The sequence below is a fragment of the Perca fluviatilis genome, chromosome 16 (assembly GCF_010015445.1).
Source record: "Perca fluviatilis chromosome 16, GENO_Pfluv_1.0, whole genome shotgun sequence".
In the NCBI taxonomy this organism is placed as follows: Eukaryota; Metazoa; Chordata; class Actinopteri; order Perciformes; family Percidae; genus Perca; species Perca fluviatilis.
Window position 1 is genome coordinate 27453517 of NC_053127.1, and position 19728 is coordinate 27473244.

General features: G+C 42.0%; 1 protein-coding gene across 7 annotated transcripts in view; it reads right to left on the reverse strand.

The window, feature by feature from the left end:
- The window catches only part of specc1 (sperm antigen with calponin homology and coiled-coil domains 1), a 90158-nt gene that overhangs the window by 46672 nt on the left and 23758 nt on the right, over positions 1-19728 (reverse strand). Inside the window, exon 1 of one of the 7 annotated variants that reach the window (XM_039776812.1) lies at positions 12030-12601. The exons of the other annotated variants lie outside the window; for them this stretch is intronic. Within the exon in view, the coding sequence (XP_039632746.1) occupies positions 12030-12069 (40 nt within the window). The 5' untranslated portion in view covers positions 12070-12601. Of the gene's footprint in view, positions 1-12029; positions 12602-19728 lie in introns of those variants that run through there. 7 annotated transcript variants of the gene reach the window in all.

Below are 19728 nucleotides of genomic sequence, written 5' to 3' on the forward strand. Positions count from 1 at the left end.
CATTCATCGCTGCAGCAGAGCTTAACTGTGGCATTTCAAAAGGCAACAGCGTGGGTCGCTGGCGCAAGCCTTTTCCAGACCTCTAAAATATGAAGAGTATTTACTGATGCCCGGCGTGAGCAGGGTGCTGCTTGAAAACGTTTTATTGTTTATTTTCCAATCATCAGCAAACAGCGATGCGGACACAAGGGGGTTGCTTGTTTCAAAGGATGACAAAAGGTCCCTGTGCACGTGGAGCATTCAGGCACAAAGCAGCTTAAGCAGTGCACAGACAAAGACAGCGCTGTGTCTCTCACATGCATACATCATCATCAAACCCACGGAGCAGAGACTAGACAGACAGCCTGTGTACGGAGATAGACAGCGCATCACCCTGAGCAACACGTGCACACGTTTACAACACACACACACACACACACACACACACACATGGCCTAGTTTGGAATGGAAATCCTATACCCCTGTGGGTTCTTTAAGTACTCTGCCATTGATAGGCACTTTGCACAGACTATCCCCTTATTGAATAAACTCGCAATTGTGGCAGGAGCTGCCAACACTGGCACAATTTCTGGGGTACAAAGCCGTTTAACATTCCCAGAGTGTGCAGCTGTGGTTGAAAAAGTGAGTTGGGCTTGCTAATGATAATCTAAAAGTGAGTTGAGTAAACAACCAAGGTTCAGATTTTAAAGAAAACCAGGGGCTATAGAAATGAAGAGTGGCAGAATGACACTCGGCTGTGTCGGTTCTGAATGTCAGTGAGATTAGGCTCTCAGTTAAAAGCCACTCTTTAAACAGAACAACTCCAACCGGTTTGGATTGGAAGGATGCGGTTATTTAAATTCACATTAACAAATGCAGCACTTCATCCCCATCAGTTAGAATAATTTTGCTACCGGACAGAGCTGCACTTGCTAAAGATTCAGTGTGCCATTAAAAATCTACAGGCACTTTTCTGTGCACTTCCACAGAGGGTGAAGCCATGACTGACAGAATGAGGACAACATGCACTACTAAATGATGTACTGTCACATGGAAGATGTTAACACTAAAGTGGGATTTATGCTTCTGCGGGGGCTCTACGCAGAACTTACGCCGTAGCCTACGTAAGTGGCCTGAGGTTTATATTTCAAGTTCTAGCGTAACTCTTTAAAAGAATAGCAGGGCCGGCATGTGTGTGTGTGTGTGTGTGTGTGTGTGTGTGTGTGTGTGTGTGTGTGTGTGTGTGTGTGTGTGTGTGTGGTAGAGAGAGTAAGAGAGAGTGACGGTGTTTAGCTTCGGCCTGAGTACCGACTTTAGAGTCACAGTGAGAGAAACAAAGTGTCTCCCCTGTAAGTAAGTAAGTAAGTAAAGTTTATTTGTATAGCACCTTTCACAGATAAAAATCGCAAAGTGCTTCACAATAAAATGCAATACAACACAAGAAGTCACAATACAAGCAAATTGAAATAAAAATAGAAAACATAACAAACAACCATAAAACCCACTGGACTAAGTAAAAGCCTGCTTGAACAACAGAGTCTTCAGCTGCTTTTTAAAAGATTCGACAGAATCCACACAACGTAGCGAGAGAGGCAAGTCATTCCACAGCCTAGGAGCCACTGCTTGGAATGAGCGATCCCCTCTAGTTTTAAAATGAGTGCGGGGAACCACTAATAGCATCGGACCTAATGATCACAGACTACGGGTGGGGGTATGTAGCTGTATCAAATCAGAGATGTATGAAGGATCTTGACCGTGCAAGGCTCTGAAAGTAATGACCAGGATTTTAAATTGAATTCTATACTGGACTGGTAACCAGTGAAGTGCTGCTAAAACAGGTGTGATGTGTGCTCTTTTGTTAATGTGCATTAAAAGCCTTGCAGCAGAGTTCTGAACAGTCTGGAGACGATAAAGCTGATTCTTACTCAGACAGGTAAAAAGACTGTTACGGTAATCTAAACGTGAAGAAATGAAAGCATGAATGATCATCTCTAATTCATCCTTAGTCACAAGTGTTCTTAACTTAGAACTATTTCTCATTTGGAAGAAACAGTTCCTAACTACTAATTTAGAGTGGTGATCCAACGACAGAGCTGAATCAAAAACCACACCTAAGCTCCTGGGACTCGGCTGGACAGACGAGCCTAAATCCCCAATATGCTGCTTTATCTCAGGGATACGACTTTCAGGGGCGATAATTAGAGTTTCTGTTTTATCTGAGTTCAGAAGCAGAAAGTTGTCACATAACCACTGTTTGATACTAATCAAACGCCCTGACTAGCGTGGTGTCGTGACGCCGTTCTCTTATTACATCCATGGTTGATGCTCCACGCCCTTGACCAGCAGCTGATTGGACGAACGCGTCACGTGGTGTCTGGCTACTCCCGAATTTCAAAAGCAACCATCATGGCGGCTCGTTCGGAATACAAAGTTAAAGCCGCTTGACGTCACCCATAGGAATAAAGTGGAGTGCTGCGTGACAGAAGCGGTGCAAGGCCAGGTGGATCTGCACAGTTACATTTTTGGAGAGTTGCACGTCAGGCTACGGCGTAGGGTCTGTATCTACACGTACCTACGGCGTGGATTTAACGCAGGGCCATAAATAGAGCTTTAATCAGCACTGGGTGTTATAAAGGACTATTTACTATGCACTACAGGAAACTTCTAAACATCTAAACAGGGCAGAAAAAGAGCAAAACACCTCACGCCTGTTTCATGGCTACTTGTCACATTCTTATTATAGGTGCCAATAAAGACAGGGACCTTAGGTCCTTGTTAGAGAGAGAGAAAAGTCTGCTGTGATTAAGATCAGTCCATTCCCATGAGGATGAGTGATGCCAGGAGTGGGATTGTAGGACAGCCTTTCATTTGCTGTTCCCTTCATATTCAGTTTTCCTCTTGCTCTTAGCGAATAAAACCCAGATGGAGCACATGAACTCTCTCTCATCTTTAGATCGCCCACCTCTGACATCAGCACAGCTGCTTAATGTGCACACAGAAATGACACCAGTCTGGATGCCAGGAGTCAGCACAGACAGCAGGATCCTAAAGAGGAAGAAACAGCCACTAGAACACAGCGTCAAACAGTTAGAGAACCTCTTTATAGTCTTTCTTTCCCAGAAAGAAAGATTATAAAAACATCAATTCCACAGTTGGCCAAATGTTGGCTATTAAAATAATATTAGACCAAAAACAATACTGTTTTATAGAGCCGATACTGACCACCGCTGACAGTGTATCAGTGTGTCTCTAGTAGATGAAAAAAAAATACCACCCCAGTGAGGCAACCTGTTTCCAAGACCAACACAGCGGCAGTAGAAAATTTATTATTTCAATTTTCACATCATCAAGTGCCCACTTTGCCAGACACAGAACCAGCGGTGTGCATGGCTCTGCCAGGAGAAAAAGACTTGAGATTAGATTCTACTTAAACTGACACTTAAGAGGGCAGGAGGAGACTTCAAATAAACCACTGACACCTAAAGTTGTCAACTTGTGGCTGAAAATGGCACTCCTCAGTCTCTTAAATGTATCTGACAACCATTTTGAACAATCTAAAATAAATGATGATGTTGGATTGAAGAGTGGAGAAAGAGAGACTGAGAGAAGTGTTTCTCTTACTCAGACACCAGAGTTGAGACGTCCCTGAAAGAGGCAATTAACCTCCAATTGCTCTAGCCGAGCTGCTTAGTGGCCACCTGTAAAACACTGCCAGGACAGAATGTGGGTACGTGCATTAACATGTAGCAGTGCACTGCTGTAAATCACATTGCCTGCTTAATGTTTCGCTTGATGAATAAAGGAAACAGAAAGAAGGGCATCTACATGTGTGGCTGGTGGATAACAATTTATTCGGTGTAAAACCAAGCCAAATACAATAAAGACAAAAGAACTAAGTAACAAAAGAAAAAAAAAAACAGTTAACACAGCCATCAAGTTTTTTGGACTGATGTTGCAAAGCCTTTAGAGTGACATTGACATCAACCTCTTTCTTAACGATGGCAGAAAAGAAGAGAGGGATAAAGTTACTAATAAAATGTCCACCTCATCACAAAGTTCACACACTACATTCCAGCAGTCTGACTATTCAGCCAAAACAATAGCGGGTGTGGAATTTTTGTAAAGCTACTGTGTGGTATTAATTAGGACACACACATCTTATAAAGTGACATTTGTAGACTGTTTTTTTAGAGAGCACAATAACCTGTATTTATGGTCTTCACATATAATTATTTTTACTGTAGGTATGCTAAAACATGCAAGACCAAGGTGGTTAAGAGTTAGCTTAGTCTTAATTTAGTGCTTTCCTTGATGTAGGCCGGCTAAGGTCCAGGACCATTTATAGCTACCTCTGAGAAGCAATAAATCTGTGAAAAGGAGCTGAATGGGCCGTTAACTTGCTCACTGAGGCGCTTTCCTCCTCTAGCAGGGAATAAATCCTCATAGCAGTCTAGCTCTCATGATAGCAAAGTGTAAGTACCACCAAATACCAGTTTTGAAGGAAGAAAAGAAAATCACTCGCAATGACAAGAGAACATTGTCACAAATTAGTATTTTTATATTCAATGTCTCAGTGACTGAGGAGGCTGAGCATATGAAATGAGTGGGTTGTTTACATTAACTAATTATCTTAATGAATTACACAGACTGACTTCCAGTAATCCAAAAGGCATTCAGTTATTCCATGGGAAGTCAGCTCCCTGATCACAGTAATGCACTGTGCTGGCTTCTTTTTGTCTTTCTCTCTAATGAAGATAAGCTTTCAAATCACAGCGAGAGCCGTGTGGCTGGATGGCATCCAGCACCAGCCAGTTAACTGCAGCCTGCCTGCCAGCCAGCCAAGAGGTGACAGAGTGCATCGTGAGCAAAGTGCACTGAGCCTTCAATTTACAGCACAGGAGGGTCATGGGTGAGGAGTCATGATGAAATTATGACTGCAGGTGGTCAAGAGTCAGAGAGTTGGCACCTAAAATGACGCACTGGCTTCGTCATCCTCACAAACAAAAGCTTTGGATGGGAATCTCTCGCTGCCACTCCTCTGTCTTCCCTTGTGTCTGTTACAGGAAATGTGGTGTGCAGTTTTTCAGTCAGGTGGAAGTGGAGAGGAGGGACAGAAAACGTAGTCTGTGGTTCTGGCCTTCCTGTTGTCCAACTGTCAGGGCATGAAATAGGTCAACAGGCGCCTATCTGTCAGACGCTGCGACTCACAGGCATTCCTTTCCTCTTACCCGGGTGGAAGATAGACAGAAGCGAGGCTCCATGACTGCCACAGAGACTGAGCAGAGATTAGCCTGAATGGTAAACTGCATCACAACAGCACAATGTGCTACTAAAAAACCATGACAAGACCAATTGTTGAGGATAAAAATGTTCTTCACTGTAATAAGGTACAGTACACATCTTTAAAATCAAGGTCCACAAGTCAGATCAATAGCAAATTTTGTTATAAAGATAACAGGTTTTGTGAATGCAGCGTAATAACATCTTGCACTATATTTTCTAAAAAGAGTCTTGGATCTCTGACTTTGCTTCCAGTCTAGGACAAGTCTAGATATGCAAGGCGATGAATAAATAAGCAAACAGATAATACAAAACTACAGAAGCTCCTAACTACAATGCCAAACAAGAGCAGTGTCTGTTTGCACTAGTCGGCTGTGTAAACCAGATATACTAAACTATATCATAAAGCTGCAGAGAGCCGTTGAAGGTTGACAGCAGTCTACCACCTGTCTTTGAACCTGAGTTTAGAGACAGACGTCACAGAGCATTTGAATGGCTGTTTGCATTTGGGATAAGTTCATCACAGAATCAACAGATTCCAAAAGAACAACAAACCTTTGGCTAAATGTTTGAGATTCGGTGGAAGAAAAGTGAACTGATGCTGTGACTTTCACACTCACAAAATTTATTATATTTTGTCAGCTAATGCTGTTAGTCTTACCTATAACATAAAATAGGTCTGAGTTGGTTGCATACCTTTTTACTGTTATCAGCTGAATGGAGGTGGTAGTGTATAATATCCTCAAATATCACAAAAAGGCTCCATTTAAACTCTTCTATATACAAACACATGCATAAAATAGTAAACGTTCAGTGACCTAAAGAATAAGATACAAATGTGAAAGTATTTGTGTTGAGGTTATTTAATGATGGGAGTCAGTGTTGTTTCAGTGGCTCATATGCAGGATGCTTGAGAGGAGAAGGGGGAAATATGCTCAGTAGCTCAGGTGATATTTCTTCTCTTGGGATTACTCAGTATATAATCATATATAATAATATATAATAATCAGTAGAAAATAATAAAAATGTAGCAAATCAAAGAAAGTGTTTGTGGTTGTGGCTAGTCTAAGAAGAGGCTGGATATCATGAAAAAGGTAGGAGAGACTGAAGAAATCGTTCAGCATTGACTGGCTCTGATTAATGTGGACTGACTAATGTGCATAAACACACCCTTATACATTCTCTGAGTCTTAAGTCATTGGTGTGACTCTCTTGTCAGCATGCTGCATGTTAATCAACAGTGCCTTAAACTGACCAGGCAAACCTTCCACCCTCCCTTTGAATAAAAAGCTTCACTGTGTATTTAAACTGAGATGCTTGTCTCCGCTTGAAAAATGAACAGCTCTGTGTTTCCTCTGCGGCACAGCATGAAAGTGCATCATGAGAGCTGGCAAGCCACCGAGGGCCACTCGGCCTGGGTTCTTTGGATCCCTTAATCATTTTTGATTGAATCATTTGAACTGGCCTGCATGCTAAGACTTTTTACACAGCATCCTTATGCTGATCCATTCTGCTTTACACTACAGAGCCAATACCTTTACAGAGATATCCAATAGCGTGGACCGTGAGCCGGCCAGCTGAGAGGGAGAGTTTCTTTATGCTCCGAATGGAAAACAGTTTAACACAGAACTCGCTGAAGGAATAATAATATGCCATTTGACATGATTGCAGGTTTATGGGATCAGCGTGTGTGATGGGTAACAGGTTGTTATGAGTATTGCTAAACTTAGTTTTAAGCTTCTGATGATTTCCATCCTAGCCTTATACCTTTAGAACAAATGTTACCAGATTTAGGGTGTATTAGGCTGTGATCTACTTTGCTGGAATTGACCACAAAAAGGATTAAAAGACATATTCTGTGGAAAGATTAAGCCGTAAATAGGGTTTTGGAAAAGAAAGGGTACTGTGGCTCCCTTTCCACTGACCACAGCTTAAAACATAACCAACAGAGAGGCAACCGAATTTACAGAAGGGCTCAGACACCAGCATTTAGAAAAGCTAAGTTTCAGACAAGGCAAAGTAAATTCATGCATTGCTTTTAAGCACAGAGCAATATTGGTGACCTTTGACATGGAAATGCACGGCATCTTGACAGTCCTTAACCTTGGAGAGAACCAAAGAAGCTATCATATTAGCTGTGTCATACAACCCGCAAAAAGTTACTACGTCACCAAGCTTCCAATGCCACTCGCCACTTTTTTTTGCGAGGATGTGTTAATGAATTCCGCTGTGCTGCTTTCTGGAGTGACTGGACAAAGATACATAATCAACAAGATGACACCCAGTAATCCCACCTTCACTCTCAAAAAGTGCTGGATAGCAGACAACAGAACGTACATCCACAGAAAAGCCAGGATTACTATTCCCAGAGTGAGGATGAACCACAGCCAGCTGCTGACAGAAACACAAACCATATCAGGTTGATTTGGTTATCCATTGAACACATGATCACAGGGCGGCTTACGTGTCAGATCAAATTCAAGTGTTTTTAGGATGTCAATTTTATACATGCATTGTTAGTTGCTCAACCATAAATTAGGGATTCTTATGAGCTCAGGCCTGAAGGCTATAATAGACCAACTTTGATGTCTAGGCTCTGGTCTCCAGTTACACAAACAGGACATTTAAACGGCACACTCCTCCCTCTGCAAACACAAAGCACTGTGGAATGGCCGGTGTGTTTACGGTACCAACTGCTAACGTCCATGGAAAGTATGACTGATGTAACTTCCTCAGTGTCCCAGCTATCAGAAGTTGGGCAAACGTGCTTCCTTATGCCAAATCCCTGTTCTGCGTCAATATGCTCGGATATGGTGTTGAGATAGCACAATAATTACGCATTTCCACAGTCTGTCTTGTTGTTGCTCATGGTGGTGTTAAAGTCTGCTCTGAATGGGGGTGGCACCCACCAGGCACAGTGAATCAGTGCTTCACTAGACAGAAAAGCATTTAGCATCAGTGTAGTAAGTAGTAATAACGTCAATGCTGGGATATATTTGCCAGAAAGACAGCTGCTAAAATAATGCAAATAAGATAGAATATGAAGTAACATAGAAAAGTATGTTTGAAGAAACAAATAAGAAGACAGATGTCGCTGTTTATCTGAGAGGAGGCCAAGCTGAGTGCGGTTTGTGAAACCTGATGATGGAAATTGCCTTAACACAGGTGTACACCAAGCAGAAGCCACGCAGTACTCCAGTAATCCTAAACAGGATGGATAAGCACATAACAAGCTGGGTCCAAGTTTAATAAATATTATGGTTATTATTTCATCTTATCTTCATTTTTTGTCTAAGGAAGTGTCCCTGACTTGACAACCAAGGCCTACGGCATATTCAGGAAATGTTGTAAATGTGTTGTAAATTGTATGTTTTGTATTTTGTTTAAAAATCAAATGAAACGGTTAAATAAAAAATAAAAAAACATCACCTGCTTGTTTTTGATTATTCTGGTAACGAAGCTATACCATATTAGCTAGGGGTCATACAACCCCCACGAAGTCACTATGTCACCAAGCTTCCAATGCCACAGGCTCCCTGTCTCGACCAAGGCCCCAGGGGCGAAGCACAAAATTCTGGGCCCTGTAGAAAGACATGTTCTATGGGCCCCTCATTCTAGCATCTTTTTGGGCCCCTCCTCACATGAGGGCCCTGGGTACTCAGTCCCCCTTTTTCCCCCCAGTCCGACGCCCCTGCAAAGCACGCCTGCCTGGTGGCACTTATCTGGGCTAGCAGGCAGAAATAGATTTATAGAATCACCTTTAAAACACCCGCACACACACACACACACACACACACACACACACACACACACACACACACACACACACACACACACACACACACACACACACACACACACACACACACACACCTGTTTTTGTCGATTAGACGTCTGCTTACATTGATGTCGGGCGGTGCTATGATGGGAATTTCATGAGGTCACCAAACGCCATACACCAATTAGCGCGACAAAGGCTTAAGTTATCCTGCACTAACAGATACATTAAAGCTGACAGGAAAGTCAGGACGATCAAGTACAGTCTGTTCACAACCACACTAATCAGGTAGAATAGACTATGTGGGGGCTTAAACAAATATCTGGAACACCAACTTATTCAGAAGTAGAAGTACAGAGTTTAAGTAAAATATTAGTCACATTTATGTCAGACATAGACAGTCCTAAAGGTAAGGGAAAGAAATCCTTCAATCGACATTTAATTGTGCAATTATAGTGTTAAAATTGGAGAAATGTCATACTGTATGTCTGAACTGAGCTTGGTTTCTGTACCAGCACCCATAAAAAAGAATAAGTTGGTGTTGCTGTACTGCAGTGTGAACAGAAACAACAATGTTATTCCAAAGACAACACGCTAACTGCTACATTGATTAAAAAAACACTGTGCTTTTGTTTTGTCATGTTTTTGGCAGCCTCTTTAAACATTACAGCTACCTTCAAGCATCCTAATCAAACTTCTGGAGAAACCACAAGTGTGTGAAATGTCCTATTTTTGACCATGTGAAAGCCACGAAAACCTATATTACCTCACTACATAAACATATTTCCTTTAATCCTGGACGCAAATGGGTACAACTGACTGAGTTGTAGCCCTGGAAATAGACCCACTGTTATTGGACAATATATTACTGACAATTCATCAACAGCTGACAACATGCTGACCGCTGGCTCTGGTCTTGGACGCTCTCCCAGTGAGCCAGTGAGGAGACAGGAAGGCTCGGTGTAGTAGCCTTCAGTGTAATTTGGTTCTGATAACGACCGCCTTATCACTGCAGCAGACAGCTTACTCCTTAGCCTGCCACTTCACAGATAACACCATCAATCAAATCTGAACGAGTTCCTCCTGTTCCCACATTTATTTCCTTACTTCCAGCACCAGAACTGTCATTCTACTTTCCAGAGTCTGACAAACCTCAGCTGGCCGGGTTATGTAAAGAGTTTCAGATATTGCCGTTCATTTGAACAAATCACATAATGAACCCCTGCCTTGATTAAAGGTTTTAAAGTCTGTACGCTTATTATTATACTACTACCTTGTGAAAAATCAACTCAAGGGTTTCTGTGTGTCTTCGGACCCTTGGTCTCTAGCTCTCTTGGATCTATAGCTTCATGTCATAAGCAGGCATAATGAAAAATCAAGCTATTTGATGATCAATTCTCATTAACTAAAGAGGCTCATTTGATAAAATGGAGAGTGCAAATGTATAAGAATAACAGGTCAATCAATTATTATTGCTGACTACTTCATTTCATAATGTGGGAGTTGGACTGAGGCTCATGGACCAAGCAGAGTTTAAATACTTCACATATCCTGGAGAACATGATTGATTATATGGAGTGGGACTGTGATGGCGTATTCTTTTACTGGCCGAGCAAACATTTCACTCCGACTAATTTCATTTTTAACCCCACATACTTCCACATATGTGCAGCGATCTCATAATCATGTTGTACCAAGAGTAATATTCATCAACAAGCAGCCCAACTTGCTTAGTAACTAGAGAATAATTAGTGAGATTAAAGGTAATGTTAGCCTCCTTTGTTCCTACCTTTTGACTCAACACTCAACAATCTTTGTTTTCTATGTAATGTATTAACTGTATGCTGTGTGTGTGTGTGTGTGTGTGTGTGTGTGTGTGTGTGTGTGTGTGTGTGTGTGTGTGTGTGCGCAGAAGAAACTAGGAGCTAATTGTTTCAAGCATGCAGCAGCTTGCTACCATTGCCTTCCAATCTGAGCCTAATGTGCTCTATCTTCAAGCAACACACGCTACTGCTATGAAGTGAGGCAGCTTAACACCCACTACTGACAAAATACTACACTGTGTGTGTGTTGTGTGTGTGTGTGTGTGTGTGTGTGTGTGTGTGTGTGTGTGTGTGTGTGTGTGTGTGTGTGTGTGTGTGTGTGTGTGTGTGTGTGTGTGTGTGTGTGTGTTGCCCAGGCTTTGGTCTATTCAGCGTCTATTTTTTGTTGGGATGAAAACATGGAAATATAATCACATAACATTATGTGTATGTGTGTGTGTGTCTATATATATATATATAGTTTGTGTGCAAATATGAGGATGTTCTGTGCACATACACAAGTACACATATTAAGATGCAAATGCTCAATTTGTTAAAGAAATTGAGAGGTTACAGACGTGGAAGCGCTTGGTTGTTTTCCGATGAGCGTGAAGTTGCTGCTGAGTGCAGTTCAGAGGGACTTTGAAATGGAAATCTTACTGAGGCGCAGTGAGCTTGGGGCAGTGGAGGGATGTAAGCGGGAGACGGATGATAACATCTACTTCAGCAGGTTCCCTCATGCTTACAGTAATGTCAGGCAAATCTCATTCAGCACTTACCCCCGCCCAATGTCCACACACAGGTAAAAGCAGATACACACATATAGACCTGTACTGACTAAATGCAGAAGCACAACGCACAACAGCGATAATCGCTCGCACACACACACAAAGTGTGAACACGCTCACACAAATACTGTAAAGAACAACTAACTTCTAAAGAACTCTATAACTCCAGGGCATACTAATCAGTACTCATCAGCAAGTGCTCTGTTGGTGTTCATCTTAGTCAGTTTTCATTAGTCAGACTTGTCGTGTCAGTGATGTACTCAGACATGACAAAAGATTAGCTCACATCTATTGCAATTAACAAATGCATGTCTTTGCCTTTTTACATCAACAGAGAGAGACAGACACAGACAAAGAGATCTAAGTGATGCTGAGGCAAACAGCCAAACAACAGAAGCAGACCTGACTCTGTTTCCTCCTGTCTCCCCGCCTGGTTCCCCATGTTGGTCCGCTCCGCGACTCCCACTCTCCACACCGGGGCGGACTAATCCAAGAATCCGTGGCTGCGGGGGAGAGGTGTGTGTGTTTGAGTGTCGGGGCTGTTGTCTCTGTTCAGCACCCACAACCAGCGCCGGTCAGTCACAGGAGGAAACCATAAGAGACATAAAATTCTTCTTATTCTTATTCTTCCCTCCTACTGGTCTTCTTTTCTCCACTCCTTCCCAGGACTGTATGAGTAAGTGAGTGAGTGAGTGAGTGAATGTGTGTGTGCATGTGTGAGGGGGCAGGCTTCGTGTCCTGTCAGTGAGTGACTGCGTGTGTGCCTGAATGTGTGCGAGTATGCGTGTCCTCAAGTACGGTGACAGTATGTCACACTGGCAGGCGGGCAGCGTCGTGTGCACTTCATTATTGCTGTGATGACTGGAATCGGCTCACAAGGGGAGTGGCTTCCCAGGCCATACACACATACACACACAGACACACTAACATAACACCTCCCACTGATGCCAGCCCGTTTACTCTCACCAATACCAGTTGAACAATGGTGAGATGAACCGTCCCTCTCACTGGTACTGAAAAGACGAGTGAGTATAAGAGAGAGAGAGAGAGAGAGAGAGAGAGAGAGAGAGAGAGAGAGAGAGAGAGAGAGAGAGAGAGAGAGAGAGAGAGAGGAGCAGGAAGAAAGGATAGGCACTATTTGTATTTTTGGCAGAGGGTGAAAGTGCAGCTCTTGTCTTTTCTTGCCAAGGAAACTTGCAGCCTGGGACGTCGCGCAAAGTGTTCCGTGCCCCCCCCCACAAAATCACAACTGCATTTTCTCAACAAAAGTCTTCATAAATGGGGAAAGGAGATGCTGGTCTAGGGGATAAGAGGCCACCTCAGGCTTGCAGTACCATTTTTCTCTACAGCAGACCCAGCAGGAAACAATAGCATGCAAATGTGCCTACATGTGTAAAAAGATGGGGGTGTGCTAGTTTTGGTGGGGTTGTGTATAGCTAGTGAGGAAAAAAAATTGTTTTTATTCTGTCCTTTCTCATTCACAATGTATGCATGCGTTAAATATTTATGATGGCACAAGCTACATGGAGAAACCAAGTTGGAAGGGAGAATGACTTGTCATTTTCAGTTGTACTGGTCTCTTTAGTGGGTCCCCAATTTTCAAGGTTGTGTTTTTGTGTGCGCACATATGTACTATCAGGAAAATCATTATGAACCCCTCTTGGAAATTTGGCCAACACACAAAGGAAGTCAGAAATTGCTCCTCTACACTACAGGCAAATCGCTATCACTAATGAATAAAAAAAAATAAAAAAGAGATTAGATCATTTAATTTATATATGGGCCAGAAATACCTCTACAATATACCACAATTGTATTCTAAATTATATTTACCACAAACTGTTTCAAAAGAGCAGCAAGTTTAGCAAACAATTATTTTTATTCATACCCTTCTGAAGAGAGAGCCATAGCGTGCCACCCAACCTCGGTTTACAGTAATACAATCAGACTGCACTATGTCACGTTATCTGAGTGTCTGCAATACAGCATGCTATGATACAAAAAGAAACCTCTGTTAAGGGCACAACTATGAAGTACTATTTATCAGAAATCAAAATTAATTTCAACTACATCATCAATTTTTAAAGCCGTACTTGACACAGATAAGGACTGATATTTTTAGTAGATGTTCTCTGTTGCATAAGCTTAGAGCTACTAGCTCATTTCCTTCGTGTTCCACTGCTGAAAAGGAACCATGGACATAAAAATGAACAAGCAGTATAATAAAGCAATGGACATTTAAAGTCGTAGCTGCAATTTTTCTCAATATGTATTTGATGCACAGTATGCTGTAAGCTACAGCCAAAAAAGCACTTTTAGAATTTTTTTTTTCTCCAATAGCTGTTAGGAAGGTTTAGTTTGCTGCATGATTCTGCCCACGACAGGTTGAATATTCGACCCTCTGATACAACACTGCACACGGCTGCTTCCAAGCCTTTTTATATCTTATGAATGTTGCATAAACCGTTGGTACATTTCCCTCTTCGTTTCTTAATATTCTCCTCTCTTCTCTTCTCGGAGCAGCACATCTACCTTGGTAAACAAACATGCCTCTAATCCAGCTAAGAATGTTCTCCTCACCACAGGACGTCCATCTCTGTGGGCCCAAACAGGCCTCTTTTAAGATCAGACCATTTCTCTCGGTCTTGCATCTTTAGGGGACTTGCTGGGGTCACAAGCTTCTCAAGAGAGGAATTTCAAACTTCATGGCAAAACTCTGGTCAACAAACCTAAATGGGCCCAGGTGTGTTTATGTCGGAGTTGATGCCAGATGCGTATATACTGTGTTAATTCTGGTCTTTTGAAGCAAACCCTACCGATGCACTGCAGTGAGTAGGAGTGAAGCTATTTATTGCAATAATCCTTTTTACACTGTATGCACAAAAAACCAGAGGAGTGCATTATCATACTGTATATACCGTAGAGTATATTTAGACTCGGACAGGGCAGTGTGGGGGACATAAAAGGGAAAGGTGTGGGTAATGTGTCATGCATATTTGTGTGTGTCCATCTGCATGTACATGCATGTATGTCTTTTTACTGCTCGTGTCAGTGTGCGTCTGTCATGGCTGAGTGCTTATGCAGGCTGAGGCATCCCAGGCGTGTTTGATTAATTTATCTGACAGATATGAGGAGCTCAAGGACCATACCGCTCTCTCCTCCTGCCTCCTAAACACTGACGCACAGACAGACCGGGCCCCGCTGGGACCACATGTTACGACCGAGTCTGGTGTCTGAGCTGTGCATAGTAAAACTCACACACTCTCTGGGTCTATAATAGTTATTGTGCACCTCTCTGCTCTGCTTATTCTGAACTGTGACTAAAAAACTAAGGCCAACTGACACTTGCATCATACATCCATCTTCCCTCTGTGCCATGAGGAAATGATAGGAGCTATCTGCTGAGTCATAGTCCAGCTGGTGTGGCTGGCAAACCTCGTACACTATATGGCGAACAATCTGAGAGAAACTTCATCTCCATCACTCACTGACAGCAGACCTTTCATACCTCAGACACTGGAGGTTAAAGTAAAAAAAATACATCCTGAGTCTGACTAATGGCTATTTGGGGAAGGACACAGCAGAAAATACACATGGTCTTCTGCAAATCTTCAGCATGCAGTATTTCACATTCAATCAGAGTAAAAAAAAAAAGCACATACGGGATGCATTTTAATCCGGTAGTATACAGCATGCAACAACTCCCCTTGACTAGTTATAATCATGACAACGCTACTGTGGAGTATAAATAATTTCACCATTCCATGTTAACAATCAGGTAGAATGTCCCTCAAAGGTGAGGACAGAAAAGTGAACTCCGTGGCATTAGAGAGCTTGATGCATCTCGGTAAAGCTAAGCTAATCCTGATCATTCCCTTTCATCTTCTTGTCGAGGGAGATTTATGGGGTGTCAGTATTGCACGGACACATGTCACGCAGAAGAAAGACAACAGAAACACTGTAAAACTGTCAGCTGCATGTGTTTCCAAATCTGCAAACTCTTGTCAAAGTCTAAACATGTTTGTTCTCAGCTTTTACCTAAAGGCAAAAAAAAGTGAAACTAGATGCTTCCAAATATACACAAGTGGAAGAAGGAATCAATCATGAAATAGGGCAAAAGCTGGTAGTTTCTGGCTCGACCAGAAAATGTGTTTCTGACAGTGTCATGTCACTCTTATGTAGTAAACTTATGTAGAAAAAAAGTGTTACCCTTAATTGTAGTTTTGTACTCAAATGGATAACAGAAGTTCTACAGTATATTTTATACCTACTTATTTGTAGTACAAATATATTTACAAAATTCATTATATCATACCTTGTAATCTCCCGTGTTAGTCATTATTACCCATTGTGATGGCAGTTCTGCTGACACTCCTAATCTATCATGGTACAACAACTGAAAACACAAGTTGCACTAAATGTCACACCAATTTGGGCCTTAAATGGGAACTCTCCATTTTACACATCAAAGACTATTAACAGGTAGTAGTATCAGTAAAGCTGGATTATTGCTGAAGCAGCACAATTTCCAACTGTGTCTTAAAGTGCTATAAAAAAATTAAATAAAATAAGTGTACTTGAATCAGACAAGGAAAAGACTTACTGAAAGACATCTTTGTTAAGCTCAGCTTCCCTATCCATAACATGAAAGAGGTGGAGGAAAGCGCCTGTCAATGTAATGGCCATTTGTAAAGTTATGCCCTGAGGTCACCCCCACCACGCTTGTTATTTATAGAGCAGGACAGTCTTATCTCCTTCTGTCTCCTCTCCTTGCACACTCCACAGGGACTCCTCTCCAAGTGAAAGCTTTACTGAATTATTGATGAGGCGTTTTAAATAAGTCATCAGGATGGGGCTGGGTTTTAACCCGTTGTCTGATAGCACGGTAGAGTTGGTTAAGTGCCAAGTGGGATAGAGGAAAGACTCCATTAGAAAAAATAACAGTTTTGACTCATTAGCAAGTCATGCTGTGAGGGCAAGGGCGGGGTCAGACTGTCAGACATTTTAGCCAATACTGTGTGTGTGTGTGTGTGTGTGTGTGTGTGTGTGTGTGTGTGTCATAAACTTGCATTCCTATAACACCTATTAAAAGTATACTACTACTACTGCTACAAATGCTAGTGTGCAAAAACTGATAAAAGCCTTTTCTCATGTAAGAATAATTGATTACAGTGAGATCTGTCTTTCGTATTACAAAGCCCATAACTGCACAGCTGATGTCTAATTGGAACTGGCGAGAGAAGGTACCGTGGAAATATTTTTCAAAGCTCATGATAAAAATGGCAATCTTGGTCGGTTGCATTCAAGGAAAGAGGGAATCACAGATCAATATCTTGACTGAAGACAGACTGTTGCACAAATCGAAATTTGGCAAAATGCGGTATTATAGTGCTGCAGTATTTTCTATATTACACTGATTAGCACATGGATGCTATATTGTTTGTGTCTTTGCTTCCCCCTGTATGCACAGATTCTCAAACACGTCTGACCTAGTTCTGATAAAACTTAAAATAAATGATGCATCTCACCACTGCAGTCCTCATTCCTACAATTAAGAAGCATTCATTTGCTCAATGAGCTGTGGGTACAATAACAGTTCGAAACGCTGTTGTTTGTTGTTGTACATAAATGGAGTGCACATGATCGTGCATTGCTTAAAGGTCCCATGGCATGAAGATTTCACTTTATGAGGTTTTTTAACATTAATATGAATTCCCCAGCCTGCCTATGGCCCCCCAGTGGCTAGAAATGGTGTTAGGTGTAAACCGAGCCCTGGGTATCCTGCTCTGCCTTTGAGAAAATGAAAGCTCAGATGGGCCGATCTGGAATCTTCTCCTTATGAGGTCATAAGGAGCAAGGTTACCTCCCCTTTCTCTGGTTTGCCGGCCCAGAGAATTTGGCCCACCCATGAGAGAGAGACATCATGGCTTTCAAACGAGCAAAGTGGCAGTTGGTCAAGGCCACACCCCTACCCTCCACCTTGCCCCTCCCTCTCTCCTCGTCAATAGCTACAGACACAGAAATTGCACATACTAAGGAAAGCTCATTGTGGGAATGGCTCTAGTGGCTGTAATTCTGCACCAAGGCTGAATTTCGGGAAAGAGACTTCAAATACAGTATTAGGGGACCACTAAGGTCTATATAAAAGCATCCAAAGAGCACCATGTCATGGGACCTTTAATAATCTTTCTGAGTCCATGCAACTTTAGTCAGTGACGATTCTGTCATGTGTGCCAAGTCTAGTCCCAAAATGTTTTTGGATGGCCACTAAGAAAAGACTCAATTACTGCCTGACAGATGTGATGACAAGTTCTGCTGCAGTGTGCCTTAGAGCCCAGTAAGCCCCGACTGCTTCTTGTCAGTGTGTAATGTTACATATCAACTAGGGAGAAGCCCACCTGTTTATGACCAACCTGACGACACTGACGGGTGACAATATCACAAAGACAAGCCTGGAGACACATCTGAGGACTGGAGTGACTTGGAGTGTTTATCCCTAAAGGTCATAAAGCAAATTCTGAATTTTTGAATCTTCTCTTCACCCCAAAACAGATTTTACTTCAGAGACTTCCACATCAATAACTGCAAACACTCAAGACATTTCACAGCATTACATCTCAACATCAATGGATTCAAAATACCACAGACCACCACCCCAATCTATATTCAAATCATGGCATTTCCCCCGTGTGGATATTTCAGCAGAACTCTCAGGTCAGGCTCAGTGACTTAGAATTGAGAGCAGGAGGCTAAATGATGATTCTCACTGCTGGCACGCAAGATTAACCTTCACTGCTCTTCCAGGTGTCAGATTGGATTTTCCACTTGCTGATTAGCTTGACTTTTGAGACCAGTTTGACATATCCATCCCTTGTCTGCCGTTATATGTCTTGACGTGCACTGGTGTAGAGTCCCAGCCCAGGTGCAGAACAACACAGCTTGCCTCAATGGGAACATTATTTAGATTGAACGTGCTGATCAAATCATCAGTGTGTTCTTATTTGAGCACGTCAAAAGGACATCAAGTTGGTTAACTTTGTTTGAATCTAAAACGCAGAGCATAACATTGTTTCAGGGAAATAAAATACCCTATGATTTTGCTTCTGCAGTGGTATCAAACACCCCAAGTTATTTTCCATCAAGGATACCACTCTCTGTCTGATGCAAATTGCAGCTAAATGACAGCATCACAACTCCATCTATTTTAAAAGATAGATGGTTTTCTTTATGATCAAGAAATATTTAACGATATTCCTGCCCTCAAATTTGGTTGGCTACCAGAAATTGGTTTGCAAAACTAGTGCAGAAGAAGTATGTGAAGAGTAATGAATTGATCAAGAAGAGCACAAAATCTGTTCCTGTCTTGGGTGTAAACACTGAAAAAAATAAAATAAAATCCTTTGGTTAATTGGAGCCTAATCCAGTGAAAGCTGAATGAAATCATGGTCTGAATGTGTTTGAAAGAATCGAGAGGCTCACTTGGCCTGGGTTTCTCCGCTCATCTGGACTCTTTTGTCAAGTAGAATTCTATTATCTTTGCTTCAGGCCAACAACCCTTTGAAGGAGAATTTCACTAGAGCAAAGCATCTACACACAGTGTGGATTAGGGGTGGGGGGGGGGAAACATCGATACAGCATAGTATCTCGATATTTTCCGTGGCAATACTGTATCGATACACAGACACAAAGTATCGATCTGTTATTATATATGTGTTGGTCAGTCTGTCTGCTTGACAATCCCATTTTGCAGCAATAAAGAAACGAGATGAACAAACAGAGAAATGTATCTTTTTAGATAAAACAGATGTTGACAAAGTTTCCTTTTGGGCACATGATTGATAAAATGGGAAAAATTTGGAAAAAAAGTGATAAAAAAGAAAAGAAAAGAAAATCGCAATAATATCGTATCCTGACATAAGTATCATGATGATTTCGTATCGTGAGGCCTCTGGTGATTCCCACCCTTAGTGTGGATGGGCCACCATAAACAAACACAGCTATCTCCCTCACAGAGGATTTTCCAAAGGTGTGCTGGGAACGACGTTACTGCAAACAAATCCCTGTCATTATCTACCACCATATTTCTCCAATATGTAATACA